A 25,709-nucleotide genomic window follows, 5' to 3' on the forward strand; every position below is an offset into this window, starting at 1 on the left:
CCAGCCCTGCTCAGCCCTCACTTTCCTGTGACAGCTTTTGTGATGAAGACCCATTTCATTTTGGAGAGGTGATGCTCTTTGGGCACTGGCACTCTCAGGATGTGAAAACAGAGGTGTCCAAGAGCTTCCCCAGCAAAGAGTAGGCAAAGGCAAGGGCAATGACTTCAATAGGACACCACTAGTCCCCTTCCAGTTCTACCACTGGTTTTTAGCCTGGATACCACATAGATTTTGTCAAGACACCTAAAATTAGTAGAAATGTGGTACTTTTTGTGTCACAGTGCAGAAAGAGCTGGTTTTTTCCCTTATTCCTGCAGAGAAATAACACCACTTCCATCCACAGTGGGAGATGCAAGGACCTCCAAATGTACCACAACAACCAGAGCAGGAAATGGGCAAGTACCTAACCTAAAAGACAGAAACACTCGTTATGAAAACCCTATTTGCTCAGTTATTCCAAAGCTGCTTCAATCCACCAAAAGCAAACCCACAATTTCAATGATTTATTGCAAGAGCTACCACAAAACAATAAAAAGCCCCTCTGCAAGTACTCAGTCCTCCTCAGCTGTGCAGCTCTGCTCCTCCAAGTTGCATCTGCCTCCACAGACCAGCTAAGTTTTCTTGGCCTCTTCATTCCCTTCCAGTTCCATCATCCACCCTGTGATGTTCCTCTTCTTGCTTTTCCTGAATTTGCAGTACCAGCAGAAGACAGCAAGGGCCAGCAGAAGGATGAGAACCAGTGGTAAGTATAAGATGAAGTTCAGCAGTGGTGGGGATGAGCAGATCCTAGACAAAACAGTTGACTCTGAAGGAGAAAAGAAAGAAAAAGTGAGGCCCCAAGCTAGTCTGAGTTTCTCTCTCCTACTCTTATCTCTAAGTGCTATTTTCTTAACACTTTTCCCTCAATCTTCAACAGCAACCTATTTTTAAGAATTCATACAGGCTACCTGAGGAGAAGAGGGGGACAAACCAGGTAATTTGCCTCAATTTATTGTCTGGGGAGGTCAGATAAGGCCCTGGCTTGTTCACCTGAAACATCCCAAGAGAAACAGCCCAGTTCTTCTGCTAACCCATTCCAGACTGGGCTCAGTAAGGAAAAGCAACACACCTTACCTGACACCAGTGACAGTGGGATGAGGTAGAAGTCTGTCAGAGGCTGCACCACTGAGCAAGATGGGATAAGAGGAAAGCTAAGGAAACCAGATCAAGAGGCCCCTGTCCCTCCAGACATCTTCCCCTCCTTGTTACTGCTGATCTGCTATCATATTTCATCCTTACTGAACTGCAGGCAGCTGTGAGCACCATCCTCATCCCTGGCAGCTCCAGCAGAGCAGCTCCCCAGCTGAGGTGGAGGCTGCTGGGTACTTCAAAGATAACCTGCATCACTGGAGGAACACATATGCACACACATGGCCACCCCTCAAAAAAAAAAAAAAATTAAAAAGAGAGGGAGAAAGAAAAAACACCCAGCTAATCTTTTGCCTTTTGTGAAAACCATGAAAACCACTTGGCAAAAACACTTATTCAAAAATTGGAGGAGAATTTACTACCAGTTACTGAGCAATTTTAGCAATGCTTTTTCTACCAGTAATGGGTAACAAGAGATAGAGGGAGCTGATGAAGGAGAAATCTTGCGTGCTAGAGAGCTGTGATGGATAACAGCAGCAACACAACAGCAGGGGGGATGAAGTGCTGTCAGGCCCTCTCTGTGCAATTAAACCCAGATTAGCCCTGCTGTAGGTGCAAAGTCATGAGAGCAGGCCCCGTGCCTGGCTGTGGGAGCAGCAGGCAGAGGGGAGGGCTCTGCAGGGTCACTCTTTCCATGCTGGTCAGCTCTGGGAATTGCTGCAGAAGCCGTAACTTGTGTAGGCACCCAGGCTGGCTTCAGGCATGGCAGCTCCAGAGCTGAAGGCCAGTACGAGTGCAAGATCCTCTCAGCTGGGTGCATCATGATTGATTTCACAGTTTATATTTTTTTCCTCCACATGGGTCATCCAAGCCTCCTATTTTCCCAAAGCAGCAACAACTCCTGCCTATTACCTTCCTAAAAATGTTGCGTGCACCTGACTGAAACCTTTGCTTTTATCTACTTAAACTTCTGCGTGCAGAATCCAGTCCTACCTTCGCACCCAGCATGTAGGAGTGTAGGAGAGTGCCCCCTAATGAGAGAGTGGCAAAGCTAGCCTTTGTCCCCCAAAAAAGGAAAGAGGCCCAGAAGTTTCTCCCAACAATCAGGTGAAAAGCCACCTTATAGGACCCCAGAGACTTCACTAAAACCTTGGGGTCACCTAATTGGATAGAAGCCAAAAAGTCCCGCCTGGCCCATCAAGTAGAAAAGAAGAAAACAAAAGAGCCACGAGGCTTTTGTGAAGGTGTTTGTACCAGGGGCAAACCACTGTACCTGGCTCGGATTTTCTGTTTGTTATTTTGCCTTTTATTAAACCTTTTTGTTTCTAACACTGCAGCAGAAGCCATCCTGCTCATTATTTGCCTCCAAAGGTAATAGCCAAGCTATTCTTGGGTGTATTAGGTTCCCTTTGGAAGGCTCATAAAACCCTGGCCCGACAAAATAGAACCTAACACCAGCATGCACCCCCACTCACCCCAAAGCGAACAGAGGCTGTTTTTAGAGACCTCAGTCTGGACAGAGAAATCACACCAAGAATTTTCCCCCCAAAACACTTAGGTTCTGGGGGGAAAAGGCTGTGGGCACGCAGGGCGACCAGCCCCTGGCACCCAGTGGCCTTACCTGGCGGGATGGTGGCGAGCTGGGTGTACCCCGAGCACGCCAAGGCTCGCACAGCCCAGTCCTTGCCCTCGCCCAGCCACCGCCACTCCTGCAGCTGGCAGTAATAGGCCCCAGCATCTCCGCTCTCCACGCTGCTCAGCGTCAGGCTGAAGTCTCCGGCGGAGGGGCGGCGGAGGAGCAGCCTGGCTGCCAGGCGCCCCTCGGGGTACTCCACGGTGCCGTCGTGCCGCAGGGCCAGCAGGGCGCTGCCGCGGCCGCTGCCCGTCACGCGGAACCAGGTGGCCGCGAGGTGCGAGCCGGGCGGGAGGGCGGCCTGCAGCCGGCAGGGCAGCGTGGCCTGCTCGCCCTCCCGCGCCGAGATGCTGAGGTTGGCTTTCTCCATCGGCAGCTCGCGCTCTGTGGGGGGAAGAGTGCAAGCTGAAAGAGGCGTTGTGGTGGCGTACAGCTGTAAAAACACTTCTGCCTGCACCCGCAGGCTGACAGGAGCCTTCTGGAGGAAAGTGTGAGGGATTGGAATGGCCTCCCACGGGCCCCTTGCTCCTGTGACTCATTCTCCCTGGGTTGTCGTGTCCCCACCTTCCCCATCATCTCTGCCCCCTGTGCAGTAATACTTCCTAGCCCCTCCAAATAAGTGATAAAGGCATCTTTTGGACCAAAAGCTATTTAGGAAGGTGAAATTCTCTGATCCACTTTATTTAGGGCTGGAGTGAGGCTGAGAGAGGGAAGAACTGAGTCAGGGAGACCCACCATGCACCCCAGAGTGCAGTGATTAAGGTGAGAGCAGCTGAACCTCCAGCCTTGTTCCTCAGCAGCAAAGTGCTGCAGGGTAAGGAAAACCAAGTGTTTTCCTTCAGGATGCTCACGAGCACCAGGTAAGGGCAGCTTCTCTGTTCACAGCGTTGCACAACCACCCAAGTGCACCAGGTGTTGGAGGGAAAAGAAAAAGGCCACAATTCACTTTGTTATGAAGCATCTGACTATGTCTGCCAGTAGCAAAAATAGCAGCTCGGTTGGCTTGGGAGGATGTGGTAAATCTTCCTAATTCCCTATTTCCCTTTGAGAGACACTGACAACTCCTGCATCCCTAAGCCTCTGATCCAACACAGGAGCTGCTGCTTTTCCTAAGCCCTGCCAGCTTAGGAGAGGCCTGGCAGGAGCCTGTCATAAGTTGATCCAGCCTCCTCCAGCAGCACCTATACAAGGGAGCACACCTGCTCACCTGGGAGCTTGAACTTCAGCGTGGTCCTTCCCGATGTTCCCTCTCCGAGCTTGTACCAGCCATCCACCAGCCAGAGCCATTCCTCCACCACACAGTAGTAGCTGCCCCGGTCCCCCAGGTTTGCAGACAGAATCTGCAGCTGGAAGATGTTGCTGGATACCCTCTGGCTCAGGAAGCGGGACTTTTGTGCAGGAGAGCTGAATTCAGACCCATATTCCAGTATGCTGTTGTAGTCGGCCCTGACGATTTGCAGGGGTTTTGTGTCTGCCAGAGGAGGCAGGAGGTACCAGGTAACAGCAAACTGTGAATTATTCTGGGCAAACGCAATCCTGCACTCAATGGCTGCGTTACCACCGGCAATTTCCACGGAGCTGTCTTTCGTAGCAACCTGAAGCTTGCTTTCTAAAATGGAGAAACAAAACAGTCATGCCAGATGCAGCTGCCACTACAAGGATACTGACAAGGAGAGAAGAGAGAAAAGAGGAAGAGGAGTAAGGAAGAGGGGGCACAGAGGACAAAGGCTCATTAGGGGATGCTGGAGCAGAGGGTGGAGGGAGGAGGGAAAGAGGAAATCCACACACCCTTGTTGAAACAACAGCAGGGAATCACAGCTGGGTGTTACTGGGCAGGAGAGCAGCAGAGGAGGTGCCTTGGAGACCACGGAGCAGGAATGGGGATGGAGGCTGCCATTGTGCTGGAGCTGGGAGGAAAAGCCTCTGTCTGAAGCAAATGTGTGTGTCTGCCACTGCTCCCATCAGCAGGCTCACAGATATGTGACAAACCAGCCCACGGCTTTGGAGACTGTGAACAAGTGTCTTTTATCGCAGAGAGACTACAGAGCCTCTGTGGGTTGCACTAGCAGTTGCCATCTCAGGTGTTTGCTGTGGTTATCAATCCAAAACCACAACAACAGTCCTGCACACCCTGTGTGATCACACCCAGTGATTGTTCAGTGCTGTGCAGCTGAGGAGAGCAGAGGGATGGTGCTGCCTGCAGCTCTGCCCTCGGCAGAGGGAAATTCTGATCCTGATGTGTCTGTGCCGTTCCTGCTGTGAGGGAACCTCTTCCCACATGTTGCTGGAACCTCTCCTCCAGCAGTGAAAAGGCTGCACATCCATATCTTTAAAGATCCTCGTGCATTTCCTCTCCACCCTCCCCTCCATGCTCAGCAGTCAGGGGAAGGAATACACACAGGTATTACCCCCAGGTAGGAAGAAATTACTCAGCAGGAGACACCATCAGGGTTTTAAGGGACTGTAGGCTGAGTTTCCATTCTTAGTACTTTCCTTACATGAGCTGAGCAGCAGGACACCCTCTGCCACAGAGGCTGGGGAAAACTGAGCTCCCTTAAGGCTCAGCCCCTGGGTGCTGGTCTGGGGACAGGCAGCAGAGGACACACTGAGATGGTCCCTCAGAATGTCTCCACCATCTGTATTTCTGTGACAGGTGAACTGGAAAAAGTAAGACACTTAATCCTGAACTTCATCTGCTCAGCACCAAGGATACCACTTGGCCAGTCAGTGAAGTGCCAGGGGATGAGGGGGCAGGCAGGGTCTTGCTTGAGTATGGCCTAGCCTGACACCTGCTGGGGCAGAAAATGCTCCAGAGAAGGAAAAGCTACTACATCTCAGAGACGAGGCACAGGAACCATTGCCTTGAGTGCTTGATTTTGATGAGGAAAATTGCTATTACACTCTTGGAGATCACCTCAAGAGGAAGCAGAGCGCTTGCTGCAAAGTCCCTTTGCTTTATTTCAGGTCTCCTCTCTCTCTACTGCCAAAGACCATTTACCAAAAGGGCAGAGGAGCTGCCTGCCTCTTCCTGTCTCACATAAAGCCATGGTGCTGTTTTCCCTTTCATTTTCAATTTAATAAGCCAAGCTGAGCACCTCAGTGCCCATCTCCCTATGAGCCCTGCCTGCTGACTCTTGGCTTGCTCCTGGCCCAGGAGCAGGCAGAAGGACACAGTCCGTGTGGGCTTGCTGGCCTGAGGGACCAGGTGAAAGAGCCCACTCCAGAGCGGGGGAAGCAGCTACACTGAGAGGCTCATGGAGCACTAATTATGAGATCCCACCTCAAATATTTGAAATGGAAAAGAGCTGTCCTCCTTCCCTGCCTGTTATAATCATTCATGGATGTCCCTCCCATCTGAAGATGGTCTGCAGACCACAGCAACATGTAAACTGCTAAAGCACCGACTGACATCAAGTAGTAAACAAAGTGCTGAAGCAAAAAGTCAAGAACTCCAGAATCTCTGCAGGCTCCAACTATAAGGTCTTATATGAGGAGAAGCAGGCTGGTGATTTTCATGATTTGCAGCTTAATTTTCTGCAGCTTCCCCTCAACCCTATTGCTGCCTGAGCTGGCTTCCTCCCCAGACTTCCCTACCTTCCCAAATATCCCTCACTGGCTCATGCTGTCTTTCCTAGAGAGGTGGCACTAGAGCCAGCAGGAACTTCCCACTGTGCATCACCCTCTCCCAGTTCCCACCATCTTTTACCGTGCTGCAGTCTCCAGCAGCAGCTGCAACACATTTGGAGCCAAATGTTGTAGTCTCATGCTGCTACCATTTTCTCTGTGTAGATGCTCTGCAATTACACCTGCTCATCTTAATGCCATCTACACTAGATATGTGCACTCAAAGATGCTGATTATTGTCACCCCTGGCCTCCCTGCCACCCTGCCCCAGCTGGTTGTAGCCCCAGTGTTCAACAGAGCATCCCAGCAGTCAGCTCCACAGGGGTGAGGAACCACTAAGAATGGAACAGGAGAGAGCACCAGAGAAAAGAACCCAGACAGGATAGGAAATGTATTAGCTTATGCCACAGCAAACCCATCAGTTAAAATACATGAAAAATGCATGATTTCAGTTCACTGGGTTGTGATTCTGAAAATCCAAGGATTTTAGAGGAAGGAAGAACACTTAATGCATGGAAAAAAAAAAAAAAAGAACAAGAGCAAGAACTCTCCTTTGCTAGCAGAACAGACACGAGGGCAAAAAACCAAACCAGCCCATATTGTCACGCCTGCCTCCAGAGGCTGGGAGGCTTTGGCCAGGACAAACCCTGCAGTTCCTGCAGCAGCCCCAGCTGTGAGCAGGGCACCGTGCTGCTGCCGGGGGTGGCAGGAAGCAGGCTGGCCTGGGGGGCTGGGGTCTGCTTGCACCATCTCTCTTCCATAAGAGGATGAAGCTCCCGGCGGGATGTTGGCAGGAGGGATGGTAGCGCAGACCCTGCCTGCAGGGCTGGCCATAAAAGGGAAGCCTGGGCAGGGCTCAGCTGCTCAGCCCAGCTGTGCCCTGCAGGAGATACCTCCCCACGGAGTTCCTGAGGCTCAGTGCTGGCTCCCAGCCCGGCAGGGAGGCCTGCTGCTTTCCCAGCATACCTTCAATATTCTGGTCAGGGAGCACAGGCATATCCCAGTATCAGCTTCAGGGGCTGGTCTCTCTCCACTGCCCCCCAGAAGCCCACACCATGGGGTGTACCTCACACCCCAAACATTCAGCTGGGCTTCTTGGGGGGGCAGTGCTTCTTTCCAGAAACCAGGCTTAAAATCCTAGTGGCAAGGCTGATCCCTATATGCTTGGTGTAATCTGCAAACAAATAGATACTCCCACTTGCCAACACCAAATTTGCCTCCAAGGTTTTGCCAGGTGCTGAGGAAGCACCAGAACAAGCAGCACCATCTCCTGCAGCCCTGGGAGGAGACCCTGCTGGGGACATCCCAGACACCAGTGGCCCTGGTTGCCCCTGGTCACGTTTGATGGATTTAAAGTTGCAGGAGAGACCTCTGCTGAAGGTTCTGCTTACCTGGCAGCACCACTTTTATTCCCACGGCATTGGAGCTGGTGCTGGCTGCTGGCTCCCCCAGGGGCTGGATGTTCCTCCTCCAGACCTTCACCTCACACTGGTATGTCCCCTCATTGGCAGGCAAGGCGTTGTGGATGTGCAGCCTGAAGGAGGTGTCAGTCTTTGCCAGCTGGGCTTGCCCCTGGAAGTGCGGCTGTGCTGTCCCCCAGACCACAGTGCCATTGGGAAGGACCTGGACCACCTGGTGTAAGGGACCCGTGGGTGGGCTGGGCTGGAAAAGCCACTGCACAGACAGTGGCACCTCCTCCAGGGCGTAGCTGGCCTCCACTTGGCAGAAGAGCTCAAAACTCTGCCCGTAAGTGACGGTGGCAATTCGGCTTCTCAGCGTGGCGCGCAGACCAAGACCTGCCCAGGAGGAGAGAGCCCTTGGTGTGGGGACACAAATCCTGTGACAGTGCCACTCTCCACTTAAATGCACTGTGCTCTGCCAACCCCATGCAGCCCCTGGCCCTCTCCTACCTGCCACTTTCCCAGAAAACTCTGGGTACCCTCTTTTCCAAGGTCCCCAGACCCACACCAGAGGAGCCAGGGATTCTCTGCTGATGGTGCTGTCCTGTTTGCTGCTTCCCTCCACCCTCCACAAAAGCTTAACAATTCCTGTGGCCTCACTGGTGCTCTCGGCACCCAGACCAGCAACAAGAAAGGAAAATCACCCTAAATCACAGCCAAAAGCTGCCCCTCCATAAAGGAACCCAAGAAGGAAGGACATGGTTGCTGTACACCCTGGAGATGAGTTTCTCTGCTCTCAGAGAGGAGGGCAGAAGAAGCAATCAGAGGCCAGCACCAGGGGTGTATCTCTGATAAATACCACCACTACTCAGCAAGTAGCTTTGTGGAACTTAATTACTGCAAGTAATTATACTGCTAGAATAGATATTTTGTATTCCAGCTTAAGGAGACAGGCCTGCTGAGCAAGATACTGCTCTTCAGGTCTCAGAGCTTTTTAGCTGTTGTCTCCCACTGGTCTCTCCCAAAACACACCAAGGAGGAATGGGGAAACTGAAGCACTGCAGGGCCAAGTGCTCACACCTGGGTTACCCTGCAGTAGCAGCAGAGCTCAGAGCACGGCAGGCCCACATCCCACTTCTCCAGCAGTGCCTCCAACCCAGAAGCAGGGTGAACTCACGCATGGAGCTGACCGTCACTGCTGCCTCCCCCTTCCCGGTCCAGTTCCGGCCTCGGCCCCACTGCGTCGCTTCACACCGGTACTGCCCGCCGTCCTCCTCGCCCAGCGTGCTGGGGATCACCAGGGTGAAGGTGCCAGGGCTCTCCTTGTGCAGGCGGAGGCTGCCCCGAGCCCTCCCATCCTGGTAGGCGCTGCCCAGGCTCAGGGTGCCGTCACGCTCCACGGCAGCCACCAGCACCCTGCGCCCCGGGTGCTGCGGTGGCAGGTGCCACCAGCGCAGGGACACGGGGCCCGTGGCTCCCTGCACCTCGCAGTGCAGGACCAGGGTGTCTCCCGCTGTCACCTGGGGAGTGCTGGTGGACACAGACAGGTGCATGTGGCTCTCTGCAAACAACAGTGACCGCGTTGGGATGCTGCGCTCCTTAGGAAAAGCCAGAGGTACTGTAGCGTTAAATGGAAAGGCTAGATAAATCTTGGTGTTGGAAAAGGAAAGGAGTTGGGGAATTGCCTGAAATTTTCAACCAGCCTTTTCCTGTAAATTTGGAGAAAGCTTTGTGGTTGCAGTTTTTTGTTTTGTTGTTGTGTTTTGGCTTTTTTTTTTTTTTAATCTTTCTGTTTTCTGTCTTTCATGGGACATGGATACAGTTAAGAAACAGAGTCCCAGCAGGCAGCTCCTGCTACTAATGTTATCAGAATAACACTGCTCCTCCTGCTAATGTTGTCAGAATAACCATTATCTAGCTATGACAAGGAAACCAAGAGCCTCCTACACACTTTTCTTAGAGTAGTTTCTCACAAATCATCCATCCAAAACAGTGAGAGTACCCTGATGGAAATGGCAATGATCCCCCTCCCCAGACGCGCCTGTTCTGCTGGGTTTTCCTGTGATTTTCAGGAGCAGCAGCAGATGTTGCTCACAGTTTTCAGTACCAAAGACACAGGAGGACCCAGACTCCTCAGAATTCTACCTATTTGCCCCAAAACTTACTGTGAAAAGACTGGACTAAAGGTTTTCACTTTGTTGACAGCTACTGTGTCTGTCATGCTAATATGTGCTAAAGCAAGTGCTTTTCCCATTATCTATCAAAAACTACGGCACATTTGCACTCTTGCTGCCCTTGTCAAGATGAGGCCAGACCTAAAGCATTTCCCAGGCAAGGATCCTGCAGACTTTACCCAGAAGAGCAGCTGTTAGGATTTACTAACCTATTGGCTTCACGTCGACCTGGATGCGTGATGACACAACGGTCTGGATGCTGTGCAAGTCTCCAGGAGTCTTCATTTCCGACACAGAGCACTGGTATGTGCCCTGGTCCTCCAGCTCCACCTCAGGGATGGTGAGGACATAAACTGTGTTGCTTGGCTTGAATGCTCGGAGCTGCCCCAGCCTGGCTCTCTCCTCGTATTCTTCCTCCCAAATCAATACCCCATGGGGGTCAATCCCGACCACTTCCATGTCATTGAAGAGCCAGATCACTTTGAAGTTGCTGCTCTTTGGGGCTTCCACCACGCAGCTGAGCTGCAAGGTGTCCCCTTCAGAAAGGGAGGGTTCAGCAGCAGTGATGTCCACGGAGAGGTCTCTGCCTGTGGGCAACCAAAAACAAGGAGGGTGGTGGGTGGCCCTGCCCATGCTTCCCTCCTGCCTGGCAGCACCAGTGGCCTTGCAGAGGGCAACAGGAGGGAATTCTCTGTTAAAACATGGGGTTTTTTCATAAGAAAAGTGATCAGGATGGAAAACTTTGGCCCTGGGGAGAGGGTTGCCAGCTCTGGCCACTAAGCAGCAGTGCAGGTGGAGGAAGAGCCAGAGCCCTGGGGAGCTGAGCTCCCCCATTAAGAGCAGATAAACCCAACAGAGCAGAGCTTTCACTGGGACAGCCTTTGGCCACAGCCTCCCCCTGCTCAGCTCAGACATCCAAACTGAGGGCTGCCCTAACTCAGAGGCATCAGCTGCTCTGCCTCACCTCCTGAAGCTGTTTTACCTCATGGAACACCTATCCTGTAAGCCAAAAAGGGGCACAAAGGGGTTTTATAATTTATCAGGGTTTTATTTAGTTAGTGGTGGTTTTAACTCTGCTTGTGGTAGAAAAAGGTGCACGAGGGGCTGGCATTCAAGTGGCTTGTCTGAATCTACTGTGGCTGTTCCTGCATGCTGAAACCCCCAGTGGCTGCTGTGGATTGTGGGCAAGAGATGCTCTCCAAGCTGGAGAGGATTTTGCTTAAGTTCCTACAGAAAGCAGAAACGTCAAGACTTGTCACATCACAGGAAGGTAGGAAGGAAGAAAGAGAAGATGGATCCTGCTCCCCATACCAATTAGCAGGAGGTGCTGAGCAAAGAAGGCAGGGACAGGGGGAACCCAAAGTCATCTTCCCCTTGGCAGACCCTCTTGGGCAGTCAGTCAGCTGTGTCTGAGGTAGGGACCCCACCTCTGGGTCCTATGGTACCATTCACCTTCCTCACTGGGCATTCAACACCCCTGGCTCCTGGCATCAGCCTGGCTGGACATTGGCTGGAAGGAGACCCACTGGGTACCCCAAAACCCTGAGTCATGACCCCACAAAGCACTGGCTTGGCCAAAAACCTGGAGGAAGGACTGAGCCCTCATTCCCCGGCTCACACCACTGTGTCTCTGGGTCACTGTGGTGTCCCCTGAGTCTCAAAACAAGGGAAAGGTTACATGCTGTAGTTTGGAAGTAAAACAGAGCAGCTCCCAGACAACAACTGGAAGGGCTCAAATAATTTACCAAAAGCGCAGTACCCTGTGAATTTAAACACTGGTTCATAAACAGTTTGTGAACAGGAATCCCAGCTGCTGCAGATATGTTTGGCATTCCTAAATATTTGCTGCAGAGTTTATAGAAACCACTGGAGCAGCTACCCATGGCCAGAGTGGTCGATGGCTCTCAGAGTGACAGGGTGCTCAGCCCTGGGTTCCCCCTGGGTGCTGGAGGAAGAAACCAGCCCTGAAAATTTGATGGAGGGCTTGCACACCCACTGCTGTCCTACCATGGCAATACCAGGAGCACCAACGCTGCCACCATAATGTCCTCTCACCACCATCACCTCCCTTCTACCTTTTACCACAGGACAAATATCAAACTCTGACAAGGTTTCTAAACAATCCCATGGCACTGATACCTGAATCATCACACTACCAGTCATGACAAGCCCTCCTCAAGAAAAGGATGCACAGAAGCGCACTGACTGCCATTGCAGGCTTGGAAAGCCTTTGCTGCAAACACTGCAAAATGAGGGGAATAAAGCTTAGCCAGTCAGACAAAAAGTGACAAAGTGACAAGAGACTTCCCTCCCCCTCCTCCTGATACCTTGCTCCCCTGAGCCACGTAGGGAGTACTCAGTTCTCACCCGTCTGTTTCTTTGGTTTCCTGCTCTGACTCACCACCCTCCCACGAGACATCAGTTCCCCTCCCTGCCCCAGCTCCGCTCTGTAGCCTCCTCCATCCACCCTGAGGTATGGGGACAGGGTACACCACCCCCACAGGCAGGGTTTCAGTGGGAGACTTGCTCCAATTTTACTGCACCCTATGGTAAAGGACACCAACTAGCCACAACCTTGTCTTGGCAGCTTTGAGCTGAAGCTGACTGGTGAGAGAGAGAGATTCTCCCTTCCCCTGGGCACAGCTACTCACACGCATCTGGGGGAAGAGCAGGGTGAGGGATGGCAGCCAGCAAAGGCTTGTGGCAGGAGGGATGGCAGACAGGGTGCTCAGAGGAAAGGCTAATAAACAGCAGCCCCAGTTGCTCTGGAAACGAGCGGGCTGGTGGCAGCAGGGACAGACAAGCCGCCCCCAAGGAGAGCTGTGCAGCACACACAGGCCATCCCTGTGTCCCTCTGTGCCTGTGCTGAGGCACAGTGATGAGCAGCTGACTGGGGTGCACTGTTTTAAGGCCACGAGAGCCTCGAGGCAGCATAACAACTCTTTTCCACACTCTGGAGCTTAGCACTGCCAAGGATCCAGGCTGCTGTGGGCCACACTGTGCCCTCTGCTAACACCTTGCAGGGTCTGAGGCTGTGGGCTTGCTGCTGGCATCGGGGATTGGGCTGCATGAACAGCCAAAGCACCAGCAGCTCCTGAGCCAGGGCTGCCATGGCCCTGAGCCCAGCCCAGCCCACCCCCTCCGTGCCCAGCAGACCCACCAGTGTGTCCCTGGGCTGCGGCAGAGGCAGCTGAAGGGGCACTGAAATCTACTGCTGTAGAGCTTGGAATGCACAGGGGAGCTGGAGCCAACACGTGAGTTTGCAAAGGCCTTACCCCGGCTCAAAACTGCCAGCTGAGTCCTCTGTGTCTGGTTGCAGGAGATGTCCTTCCATGTCCCGTCAGGATCCTCAATCCACTCGGCTGCCTCACAGTACAGCTGCCCCTGGTCAGACTGCTTCACTCCCCTGATGATGAGCTTGTACGTGGTGTTCCCAACCTTGTTCAGCTGCACATCCCCCTCCAGAAACCTCTGCTCATAAGAGGGCCCTGGCTTCAGGATGAAGTCCTTGGAGAGGGTGAGGATCTCCTTGGCACGGTGCTCTCCTGCTCCCTGGAGCAGGTACCAGCCAACTGAGAGATGAGTGTGCTGGGCAGTGGACTTGGACACCTCACAGGTCAGCTCCACCACATCCCCTTCCATGCGACTGAGGGCCTGGGGTGCCATGGAAGCCGAGAGTGTGTCTGGAATCACTGAGCATGGGGAGAAACACAGAATCATAGAATATCCTGAGTTGAAAGGGACCCACAAGAATCACTGAGTCCAGCTCCTGGCCCTGCATAGGACAACTCCCAAGAATCTGCAACCAGGGCCTAGGGGATCTGACAGGACAGGAGAAAAATCGTCTGTATCTGACTGACAAGGCTTCCATCACCTTGCGTTGAGGTGTGAAGTGACTAAAACCTCAGCAAACAAGAAAAACAGTGAATCTCTTTACAGTGCCCTCTTCAATCAAACTACAGTCAGTATTAATCAGGCAACCCCAAGGAGATTAGAATCCATCCCTTCACTATCCCAAATGTAGACTGGTGCAATGCCAAGATAAAGGAGAAAACAGGGCTGAACACCAAGTGGAAGCACCATGTAGACTCAGTGGGCTCACAGCTGGGCCTTTCCCTCTGTATCTCCACCCCATTGCCTTCCCTCCCCAGTGGTCTGCAGGATCTGCTACCTCCCTTCATCTGTGGCTACCCCACTTGGGTCAATTCCCACACCCACAGAGCCTGGAAACTCCTGCAGTGCTCAGCTGCAACATGCTGTGTCTGTGTCAGGAGCTGAGTCAGGCCACGGGAGAGCAGAGGCTTCCTTTCCTCTCCTCACTCTGACAAGAGAACATGCACGGGGACATCTGGACATACCCCAGCCCCACTCATCACCCTTTTCCCCAGCCATCCCTCTGACAGCTGAGACGTCCCTTCCCGGAGACGGGGAGCAGGGCTCTCCTTCAGGACCCACCTGTGAGGTGGGTCTTGGCGCTGTAGCTGCCGAAGTACCTCTCGTCGGTGTTGGGCGTGTGGCACTCGTACTGGCCGGCGTCGCGCTCCTGCAGCTCGGTGATGTGCAGCAGCACGGCGTCCCCCTGCAGCCGCTCCACGAAGATGCCGCGGCCGCGCACGCGCTGCGTGTAGATGGCGTAGGGGAACGAGGGGTCCACAGTGCTGACGATCTGCACCTCCCGCTCGGGGGCCGAGGGCAGGTAGATGGACCACTGGAAGTTCTGCTCCGCCGGGCCCTGGTAGCCGCTCACCTTGCACCACAGGGTGACGTGGGACCCCCTCACGCGGTAGAGGGGGCCCTGCTGGACAGTCACCAGCCGCTGGCCAGTGGTCAGACCTGTCAAGACACACGGTGTTTGCAGGGCTGCAGTTACCAGAACAAGCCCTGCGACGACAGAGCCCTGAACTTTCTTGTCTCCTGCCACACTGGGGGTCACACAACAGGGACCAGAGCATCGTGGCCAGAGGGCGGCCAAGCACGTTCTTGCCTGAAGAGCCTCTCTCAGGCAGCGTTGCAGGGGAAGCAGCAACCAGGCTGAGATCACTGGAGGAAGCTTGTGGTGTGTTAAAATGAAGAGGGCCAAGCTCGCAGGGAGCAGGGGTGCAGAGCTGATCACTGCCAGAGCAGGAGATACAACGCAGAAGCTGAGGGATACAGGACAGTGGAGGTCACCAGCAGAGATGCTCTCTAGGCAGAAATGGAGGAGAGCACAGGAGAGGGGGTCAGCAAGAACTCTGAAGGCAGGGGGCGCAAAGAAGCATCAAGAGCCCCCTCCATTTCTGCTTGCAGAGGGTCTGGGATTGCCACCCACAGACTCTCCCCTTCCATAGAGCTCCCAGCAGTGACATTCACTCTGACCTCAGCATGCACACCAAGCAGAATGCCCACAGGACATGGGTCCTGAGTCAAAAAACAACCGTGGTGGCAAGGGAAGAGAGCTGGTGACAGGGGTGCCTAGAAAACCTTCATAAATTCCCTCCCAGTTGGAGAGGGAGTGAGGTAACACCCTCCACACTGCCATCAGCCACTCAACAGGGATGTGTGTGTCCCCTCACTGAAACCTAAGGGTTTGGGCTCTCATTGTGGAGTGAAAACACAGAGCAAAAGGAGCACATGCTGATGCACCTCTTCCCATGGCAACTGAGCCAGAGCAGCGCTGGCTGAGTCCCCCATGCCCTGCTTTCCCCACAACGCTTCCAAGAAAGCTCCGGCCACTGGGCAGGGCACTCACCCAGGAGGAGGAGGAAGAGGAAGGCAGCTGCCAGGCACTGTGCCAGCCCCATGGGAATCCTCTGTGCTTGGATCCTCTCCCAGAGGGGTGGTGGTGGGTTCTCACGGGCGACAGCCACGCCGCTCTTTAGAAAGAGGCTGGGAGGAAACTGTCTGTCAGTGGTGGTTTCCTCTGCTTAGAATGGCAGGGAGAAGTTACAGAGCGGGGTGCATCAGCAAAGTAACACCCTCTGGGAGGTGACAGCCTGCACCCTGTCCCCAGGCCACCTGGGCAAGTGTGGCGATGCCCAAAGCCCCTTCTGCCACTGTGACCATGCCAGATGCCCACCTGCTGGCTGTGGCTTTGCTGTCCAACAGCAGACTGTGGGCTAAAACTCTGTCTCACTCCTTCCCCTTTATTGCATAGAGTAGCTTGCTCCCTGCTGACAGTGAGGAGGGGATGGGGCTGGATTATAGGGAGGGATGGAAGCAGATTTCTAGGGATGAAGGTTCCTCCAGCTATTTATTTCCCATGGCTGCAGACAGGCATGATGCCTTATGTAGAGGCTAGGGTGGCACAGTGCTCCTTGAAGATGGCTGATCAAGCTCTCCCCACTCCAGTGCCCCCAGTGGGGCATCCCTCCCAAGCACCCCCACCAGCCCAGCCCATCCACTACACGGTCAGGAGAATCATAGCAGCCAGTCCAGACAGCTTGTTGGTTCTTGAGGGATCACCACAGAGCCAGGAATTGCCCAGGAATTCTATCCTGTATGCACATGCCATGGGGCAAGTGCCTGGATGTGGGAGATGCTGGCCTAGTCTTTGAGGTATACAGCCATAACACTAGAGATGGGCTCAGAGGCACAGCTGAAATTATTTGTTTGAGTTTTTTGATTTGGTGGGGTTTTTTGGGGTTTTTTTTTGTTTGTTTGTTTGTTTTGGGGATTTTTGGGGTGGGGTTGTTTTCTTTGTTTTTGAGTTCTTGGGCTATTTTCCCCAGGTGGCACAAAGCATTTATCCCTGAGCCATGCTGCTCCCACTGCTGCCAGAGGGATTGACTGAATGCCTTAATTAGCTCAGGGATTCGCAAGCAAAAACCAGCCATAAAACAGCTCCTCTTGCTAGATCCCAGGGGGCTTCCAGAGGGAATGAGATTCATGGAACGACCCAAAACAAACACGAGGTCCCTCCTTTCCCCATTAATAAAACCAACTCATATGACAGGCTGGGAGGTGGAGGCAGAGGCCTCTTGCTGCAAGGCTCAACCCTCCATGAGCCAGCTCCTCATCAGCTCCTCAGAAAACCAAATCCAGACCAGGGGAAGGGCTGTGGCAGCAGGCAGAGGTCCCTGCAGGATCCCACCTGTACCCTGAGGAGGGTCTGTGCCCTGTGGCAGCAGGACACAGCCATAACTGTGTGGGAGGCTTACATTCCATGCTGCAGGATTAAACCTTCCCATTTCAGAAGGAAAGGGATGGAGAGGTTTGCTTTCCAAGAGCAACCCACTGCCAGCACTGCCCTGGGGGATCATCCTGTTGACAGAAAGCCAACCCACTTACCACTTTGGAGGAGGGAAAAGCATCAAAAGCATCTCTGCTACAGTGACAGAGTAAATGGAAAGGAAACTTGGAGTTCAACCTCAGTGAGCTTCCGACAGGCAGTGTGCAGATAAACACACACCAGGGGACAGTTTAACTCCAAGCTTGCAACTCTAATGATGCATGAGTCGCAGTTTACATTTGCAGCAGAGAAACTGGGGAGAATAGGATTGCCTGGCCCAGCCCTGTCCCTGGCAATAATGATGCTCTGTGGACAAAACCAACAGTTCCCTCTTCCTGGGACTGCACAGTCTAAAACTCACTCTCTTCCTCCCTGGGAAATCAGTGCAACCAGACATACAGCAGGGCAGAGTGAAGGGAGGGGATCAGAGAATTCTTTACAAAGACACCATTGCCATTGGAAGCCACATTGGTGAGCCCAAATCCATGGGGAGAAAGATTCCCTTGCCCTATTTTCCCAGGCAGGAAATGACAGGGAAATATGCTTCTTGGATAGCACAGAGGGTCACCACAGCAGGGCCACCTCAGTACACCTCAGCAGGGTACAACTACCTCCCACTCCAGAGCATACAGCTGGATATTGGTTTGCCCAGACCACAGGCTTTGTCTTTCATGCTGGTGATGACCATCTTTAATTGCATGCCTCCATTCTCCTTCCTCCTGCCTCTCCCTTGATCCCTTTGAAGGTGCTCTCTTTGGATGTTGCTCAGCCACTTTGGGTCAAAGCTTTCCAGAAAAATGCCACCAAAAATGCAGCATGGAAAGTTTTACCTAGTCCAGTACTGTGAGGTGGAGGCTCTGCCTAAAAGAGCAGAGCAGCCACCAGCAGCATCCAGAGTGACTTGGAAACCTCTTGGCTAGACAAGTGCTGACACACTGCAGTGAGCCTGGGGAGAGATGGAAATAAGGCAGGCTCAGCCCCACATCAGGGTAGAAAGGCTGTGGAGGAAGCTGTTGAGGATGAAGGAGGTGACCCAGCAACCAGTGTTTATTTTTAGGGGGAGGAGTCTGTTGAGACCCAGAAGCGATTAGGCAAGCACAGGGGAAAGGCTGTAACCCAGATCCCAGTCTGGCTGTATGGCTCCCATGAGTTCTCTCACCCCATTTGGGCGCCTGGGGTTAGGGAAGCTGTGGTTTCCTGCGCCTGCAGCCACCAGTGGAAGCCAGCAATGAATGTGAAGTCACAGCAAACACCCCCATCCAAAGGAAATCAGACCTCAAACCATGTCATAGGCAAATCCAGCTTTGCACAGGAAGGGTTTTCAGCCTGTGTGGCTGTAAACACCTCTGTGCCTTGCAAAGAGCAGCTGCAGAGAGCTCCCCACATTTCAGGCTGCTCTTGTGACCAAATGGGGAGGAGGAATACAGCCCAGGGGTGCAGGCTGTGGGCAAGCTTTCCAAAAATGCTGCCTCTGCCTCACAGGTCTCAGGAGCTCTGTCTCCCACCCAGAAATGCCACTGCCACATGGCCACAGTGATGTGGAGAGGCAGGAGGACAGGGAGGGATGGAAGCTGCAGCCTTGGAAGCAAGAGGCTGGCGCCAGGCAGGGTGGGGGGGACAGGGGGAAGAGCACAGCATTAGCTGGGATAATCTGGCAGTCTTGGGGGACGCGCCAGAAGCCTGCAGATAATCAGGGGAGCCGGCGCAACAGACTTTGAAGTCTGCCATCAGGTTTTCTCAGCCCGGCTCAGACATCAAAGGCAGCTGGTTGCTGCCCCCAATTACAGAGCGAGCCGGCCTGCTGCCTGCCTTCCCCAAGGCCGGCGGCTCAGCCGCGCTCCCCCGGGCACACTCTCACGGCCAGAAAGCTCCTGACGAAGCATAAATGTCCAAATTCCCTCCAGCTCCTGCTGGAGCCAGGCTCACTTTGCTGGGAGCTCGCCTGGCTGCCACGTGGCTTTCACCTTGGGCTGTGGGAGCCAAGCGAGATCTCGGTGGATACAGATCTCCCCGCTGATGTGCTGTGGGGCCTGTCAGTCCCAGGAAAACCAGACAGCCACAAAAAAAACAAAAAAAAAAAAAAAAAGGGGAAGACTAACAAAAGAGAAAAAAACAACAACCTTTTCTCATGGGGGTGGGAAGGGCTCCATCCTTTAGTCAAATCTTTCATGGCCCTCATGGGACATGGCTCCAACGCAGAGCAAGGTCAGGTTCTTCATGAGCAAAACCCCACAGCCGCACAGAGAGGTTGCTGGGGTCAGTTTGCACTGAAAAAACACAACACAGTACAGCAAGTGAAAGCAAATAATTAAAACCACAAACAAAACAAGAGAAATTGAAATCTAAGAGCAGAAGTGGCTGAGGAGGAGAGAAACACCTGTCTTGTACCAGTTGCAGCTGACTCTGGGCATGCTGAGTAGCAAACAGCCGAGAACATGCACAACTCTTTTCAATGATCTGGTGTTTGCTCTTATTTGCACCATCATTTCTAAAAAAAAAAAAAAAAATTAAAAAAAAAACAAATCAAAGAAGGGAGCAGCCTGCCCTCCATAAATCCTGGTGATCCCCTCTGCAGCACAGCAGGGCCTGATCACGTCACAGCGGAGTCTCCAAGTGCTGCTGGCATGCGAAGCAGCATCAGCATCTTTTACGCAAGCAGCATCATGAAAGGCTCTTTGAAGCAGAGCAGCGGAGGGATGAGCCTGGTTGTTCCAGTTCCCGATGGATACAGCCCGGGCAGAGGCCGGGGAAGAGAGGAGGGAGGTTAACAGAGGGATAGGAGAGCAGCCACAGTGGGCTCTTGTTCAGGAGGAATTTCTTGTGGGGGAATACAGGATGGCGTTACGTGTTGGGAGAGAAACTAGGTTTTCATATTAAGCTGCTTATTTAGGTCTCTAAGTTATGGAGATTCTGCACTTCAAAACTAATTAGATTGACAGAGCTTGGATTCGATTACAGGATTTCCAGAAGCAAGAGGGTTTGAAAAAAAAATAAAATTAAATAGCTGGCCTGGAAATGCTAGCAAGAGAATTAAACACCCATTGCTGCAACCAATTGTTTAATACATCTAGGCTGGGAAAATGACAACTCCACTTCCCAAAACTCACTGCACCAGTGGCTGCAGCAGGGAGGTGCTCTCCTAACAAACCCAAGTGGAATATGCACAAAACCATGTTTCCCAGTCAAGGTAAGCAGAGGGTTCCAAGACACTTCAGGAAGCACACACTTTTCCAGTGGCAGTGTGTGAATTGGGAAGTGTGTGAATTTTTCCCTGCCCTAAGGCTACTGCAGTGAGCAGAGCATCCAGGAGCTGTAGGCAGGAGCTTCAGGGCTGAAGAGGGAGGAGCTGGGGGTTCCACGGAGCAGCACTGGGGCTGGCAGGGGAAACCTCACCACATAAAACCCCACCACCTACACAAAGTCCCATCCTTACCAGCCAGGACACCAAAGTGTTTTCTGCACCAGAGGAGTAGGGCTGGCCCAGCACTGCCAACAATGTGGGACCATCTCTCAGCTGTGCTCCTGAAATGACAAAGTGAGGGAGCAATGGCAGAACTACACTTACACCTCACCTACCATCAAAGGCTTTGCTCATCTGCCTGAAAGAACTCCCTCTTTCCCACTCTTCTAAGATCACAGGAATAACAGTGGCTTTTCAAGGCCCAACAGCAGAGGCAGAGTGGTCCTTTTTTAAATCCCAGAACTGCCAGCTTCAGTTCCTCTTGAACCTCCAAAAGCATATTTTCTCTCTTCTCTTCAAGCATGCAGGTATCCAAAGTCAGCTTGGGGCCTGAGGGGTTGCCAGGGGAACCTTGACTCCCAAGGTAGTATCAGCATGATGGGCTGGGTGTGTTTAGCCACACCAGAGAGCTGTACCTGGCCATGCAGCAGATGCTCTGTTTCTATGTGACACCTTTTCACCCTCCTTGAGTTTGAGTAGAGCACTCTGGACAGCAGCACCCCACACTGCTCTCACTGTCACACCAGCACCACAAGAGCAGAGCACATTGTAGGCAACACTGAGGCTGCTGCTGCTCTCCTCCATTTGCACTACAGAACGGTGTCTTGGCTATCATCACGGAAAGGCTAAGTTGTATTTACTCTGAGCCAAACAAATTCCCTTCAAACAAAAGGCAGGAGCTGCAGTGAACTCCAGGGAAAGCCTGCAGGGTATACTGCTTTGATTAAACAGAGATGGCAGGAAGAGTTGCAAATGTACACAGTACATCTCACTTGTTTGTGCTCCGGTTGTCAGTCTCAGTGTGAAAGCAACTCCCCCTTCAATGGTGCCACTGAAGGCCTTGATAAAGGATGTGCTCAGGACTGCAACACAGCAGCAGCAGCTATCTTCCTTTTGCCTGACACCTTCCACACAAGACAGCCTGCAGAACTCCCCTGCTACTCGCAGGGACTTGGAGAACACCTCTCACCACTGAAATGTGTGTCTCGGTCGAGCTGGGAAGAGGTGACACTCTGGCAACACGCTGCTGCCACCAGTGACATGAGGTAAAGGAGGGTTTAAAGACAGCAGTGCCATGCCCAAGGGTCCTGAGAGCTGTCTTGTTAACACTGTACACAGTCGGGTCGAGAAAAGGGAATTTAATGAATAGCAACTCACAAAAGACCTTTATAGACCTTTTCTGAAAAGACCTTTTCTGCATTCATCCATGCAGGGAACTGTAGGAGACAGAAAGAAGAGAGAGAGAAAAAAAGGATAATGGCACAAGGCAAAGACATCTCAGCACGGACCTGAAAGACTACAGGAAAAGCCACCAACTTCAAAAGGACCTTAACATCTTATTTCTAATGAAATGGATAATTCTACCAGTCTGAACGCTCTGAGCTGAAGGGGCTCTCCCTGGAAAACCAGAGATGGACATTTCTGAGCTAGAGGAAGAGGCCATGCTTTTGTCAGCCTACAGTGATGGGGGCAGGGGAGAGAGTGAGCAGTGACAAAAAAACAGCTAGTAAGGTCTGTCCCTGCAGAAGAAAGCCAAAACCACAATAAAGCAGAAAGACACATTATCTTTTTCTTTTCTTTTTTTTTTTTTAAACTAGAAGACTCACCTTATGGCAATGATTTTGCTCTAAATACTCCAAGAAGCCTGGTCACTCACTGTTGGCACAGCCACTAGGAAAAACACCTGCAGAGGGGCTGGACTCTGTGGATAACACAGCAGGGACCTCAGTTTGAGGCACGGTTGACTCCCAGTAGCCACACAGCAGAAAAGCTACCTGGCTGAAGCCTAGGAGTCTGCAAAAGGATAAAAACCACAGAGTAGACTAGATTCATCCTGATAACCATCATCCAAGGGCTGCTGCACAAAGGCAGAGGTGTTATACAAGTAACAAAATGGAGATCAGAATCCATCTGGAAGTCTTTTCATGGAAACATAAGCTATGTCTGGAGAGAAACTGAGGACCCATCACCTGTCTGTGGGTTGAATAATGACCACTGCTCCCTGCTGGGACTTCTTCCCTCCTCCCCAGTCCATCACTAGATGGAGCTGCCTTTACCTCATTTCTCTCAGCCCCTGTTTGCCCAATACTTTTATACAAGTATCTTGCCTAATTCTCATGTCTTAGATGAGCTATGCTTTCCTCTACAGCAATAGTGAGAAACAAGTGCCTTCAGTTCTTATTCTGAGATGTGTATCTTGAGTAGCTCAGATAAATTACATTCTTTAATTACCTGTTTCTCAAGTCCAGGGTAGCTATCCTGGGTGTTAACAATGAATCACGTCATTGTTATCCTGAAAAATAAAAATGTTCAGCACAGTGGTCGCTTGTCTGGAGCTCCTGGACACTGAGCAGAATTTGTATTATGACAGCAAGCAGATGGAGAAAAAAGGCTAAACCATCTTTCTTAGAAAGAATAACTGTCCCTTCTGCTTTGGCAAATGGAATATAAATGTCTCTTTGGAGTCAGTTCCCCATCAGAAATGCTTACTTTCCTTGCATATTGCCTGGAGTCCTCATGAGGAAAGCGGCTACAAAACATTTGTGTGTACATGCACAGGGTGCCAGCCTTGCAGGTGATTGTGCAGTGGGCACTGGGCTGGAATTCTGCAGCCTGAGCTCTCAGCAGATGATTCAAGAACACACTATAACAAAGTACCCCTGCTGTCCTCCAGAGAGAGGAGCACAAAAGGCCATCGTCCTTCAGATGCAGAGAGACAAAGGCAAGAAAAGGCTCCTGAAATGAAGCATGAAGAACAAAAGAGATAAGGCAGAGGGAAGAAAACACAGATTATATCAGCAAACAAGTTTCAGGACACTAAAAGGATGTACCTGAACACTGAAGGGGAGGTTACAACTACTGCACTTGCATTCAGAACATGCATTTGGCTATAACCACACAGAGACTTTATACATCCAGGCAGAATCTAAGCAGCATGGATATTTTCTCTTTTTACCACAGTCCTAGCATCCCAGCAACTGCACGTTATGCCAGGGTCTTTGTAGAGCTGAAGTCAGCAAGGAGGCAACAAGAACTAAAAAGGCAACAGCAGTCCTGTCCTCTCAGACATCTCTGGGTTCTCAGATGCCCAGGTATGTTCATATTGCCAGCTCGGCTTCAGGAGCTCTGGAAGTTCATCCTCCCTTCTCTCTAGCTCCACCCTTTAGGAAACCTTTAGGAACTTAGTGTCCTTGGCACTCCTTACCATCCATTAAGTATGTCAAACTATTGCCAGGATCACAGAAGAAAGGAACTAGAGGGCATAAGCCAGGTTAAGTTGCTAAGAAGAAACAGAACTTTGTGCCCATTTGCCTTGCAGCTCCATCACTCACCTTTGACAACAACAGACTAAGTCTGTGGTCTGGTCTAAGGCCCAGCACATGCTGGAGGTTATAAAATCCCAGATGAAGTATAATATAATGCTAGCTTGCTTTCCCAAAGCCTGTATTGCAAAGTCCTGCCTCTCTACCCCCTTGGCAGAGGTGGAAGCAGACATGCTCTTATGCTTCTGGCACTTCATGGAATGCAACTCTGCTGCCAGGGAGAGGAGAACAGCTTGTGTCTATGGCAGCTCTCCTGAGGGACCTGGAAATCCACAGGGCCTGTTTTCCTCCATAACCCAGGCTCAGTCATCTGCTGGCTACAGCACAATGCCATTTTCCTCAGCAGCAGAAGGAGACCCCTGGCAAAAGGCTGTCTGACTGAAGGCTACACGTGGCATTTAAGGTGTATTTGGCACAAGAATGATAAATGGCTTTTCCTTCAGTTAGCACATCCCACAGCTTCAATCAGTCACTAAAGACTCTCTCTTGAAACACCATTTGTCCTGATACCTGCAGTGCAGACCTCAGCCCCCTGCAGTCACAGAAGTGTGGGAAGTCCCACAGGAAAGGCTAAAGCCACACATTCCCTTGGCAGATTTGCATGACTGGGCTTCAGCTCCACATGACAAAGAGGAGGCAGGTCTTCTCAGGCATCCTGCTTGACACCAGTCAGCTCCAGCCCAGAGGGGGTTTTTGGACTGGCCCTGACCCGAGCAGGGCAGTCAGCCAGAGCCACAGCAGCACCACTAGGGTCTGTCAGAGAAAAAGGACAGCCAAGCATGTTGCCTGAGCCTGCTCCTATGAAAGCAACTAAACTCTCAGGCTCTGGCACAAAAGTGCTCTTCAGACTGCCCCTATGGCAGCAGGCCATACCTCCATCAGCAGCTGGCAGAGCTGAGCCCAGGGCAGTACAAGGCAGTGTTAGAGACTTGACACCTTCCATCACTCACTGCAACACCCAGGCACTTGCCAGTACTCCCTTGCATTTCCAGACTTATTTTCAGCTTTCTTTCTTATGACAAAATCCAAGCACGTTCACAAAAGCAGTGTTAAGACACAGGTCATCCCAGAGGCTGGGGAAGGCAAGTGAATTTCATAAAAGCTAATCCAAACTTACCTGTGAGCTGTAACCTGCACAGCTCGAGGCCAAGGACTGCTGTCCCACAAGCACACCACCCCTTCCTGCTGTACCTGTGTGTGCTGAGCACCTACAGCTGGCAGAGTCTCTGCTGAGGGACCATTTGTGACATTCCTGGATCGTGGCTGATGGCTCCTGCTGCTCCTTAAGGATTTAGAGCTTGGTGTCACCTCCCAGATTCCAGCAAGCAGACTCTGCAGAGCACACCTTTCCATCTAGAAAGAAGCCAAAGGTACACACTTTGCTGTCACCCGGCCTGCACTGCAGCCTGCTCAGACACAGCATGCACCACTCTGAACACAAACTCACCTTGCCAAAGCCTGCCTTGGCCTCCCAAAACCACTACTGCCTCAAACAACTTCCTGCTGGAAAGCACGTGTGCTGGTTTTGGCTGGAATAGAGTTCATTTTCTTCACAGTAGCTAGCATGGGGCAGTGTTCTGGATTTGTGCTGGAAGCAGTGCTGATAAAGCAGGGATGTTTTCCTTCCTGCTGGGCACAGCTTGCACAGAGCCAAAGCCTCTTCTGCCTCTCACCCCACACCAGCAGTGAGTGGGAACACAAGGAGGTGGGAGGGGACACAGCCAGGGCAGGGGATACTGGGAACTGACCCCAGGGATACC

At 52.1% G+C, this 25,709-nt stretch overlaps 1 protein-coding gene across 1 annotated transcript; it reads right to left on the reverse strand.

Moving 5' to 3' along the window:
- Positions 1 to 490: 490 nt before the first annotated feature.
- On the reverse strand, positions 491 to 25,384 carry CD101 (CD101 molecule). The gene is made up of 16 exons (XM_064411024.1): positions 25,141 to 25,384; positions 22,859 to 22,919; positions 22,402 to 22,420; positions 22,234 to 22,328; positions 20,600 to 20,688; positions 19,544 to 19,654; positions 19,287 to 19,433; positions 15,688 to 15,824; positions 14,415 to 14,792; positions 13,235 to 13,651; positions 10,169 to 10,546; positions 8,963 to 9,346; positions 7,777 to 8,181; positions 3,969 to 4,370; positions 2,750 to 3,145; positions 491 to 805 (listed from the first exon to the last, which is right to left on the reverse strand). Exons 7-16 carry the CDS (start codon positions 19,343 to 19,345, stop codon positions 612 to 614), a joined length of 3,150 nt encoding a protein of 1,049 aa, XP_064267094.1. The 5' UTR covers positions 19,346 to 19,433; positions 19,544 to 19,654; positions 20,600 to 20,688; positions 22,234 to 22,328; positions 22,402 to 22,420; positions 22,859 to 22,919; positions 25,141 to 25,384; the 3' UTR covers positions 491 to 611.
- Between the last annotated feature and the right edge of the window lie 325 nt (positions 25,385 to 25,709).

This window comes from Passer domesticus, chromosome 2, assembly GCF_036417665.1.
Source record: "Passer domesticus isolate bPasDom1 chromosome 2, bPasDom1.hap1, whole genome shotgun sequence".
NCBI classification, from domain to species: Eukaryota; Metazoa; Chordata; class Aves; order Passeriformes; family Passeridae; genus Passer; species Passer domesticus.

Excerpts from the sequence above, each read along its gene's own strand:
- CD101 (XM_064411024.1), bottom strand. The coding sequence starts at position 19,345 with ATGAGGGCCATGAAAGATTTGACTAAAGGATGGAGCCCTTCCCACCCC. Across the intron at positions 15,825-19,286 it reads TCCCACCCCCATGAGAAAAG|CCTCTTTCTAAAGAGCGGCG; the intron begins GTTGTTGTTTTT and ends GTTTCCTCCCAG. Across the intron at positions 13,652-14,414 it reads CGCCAAGACCCACCTCACAG|TGATTCCAGACACACTCTCG; the intron begins GTGGGTCCTGAA and ends CCCCATGCTCAG.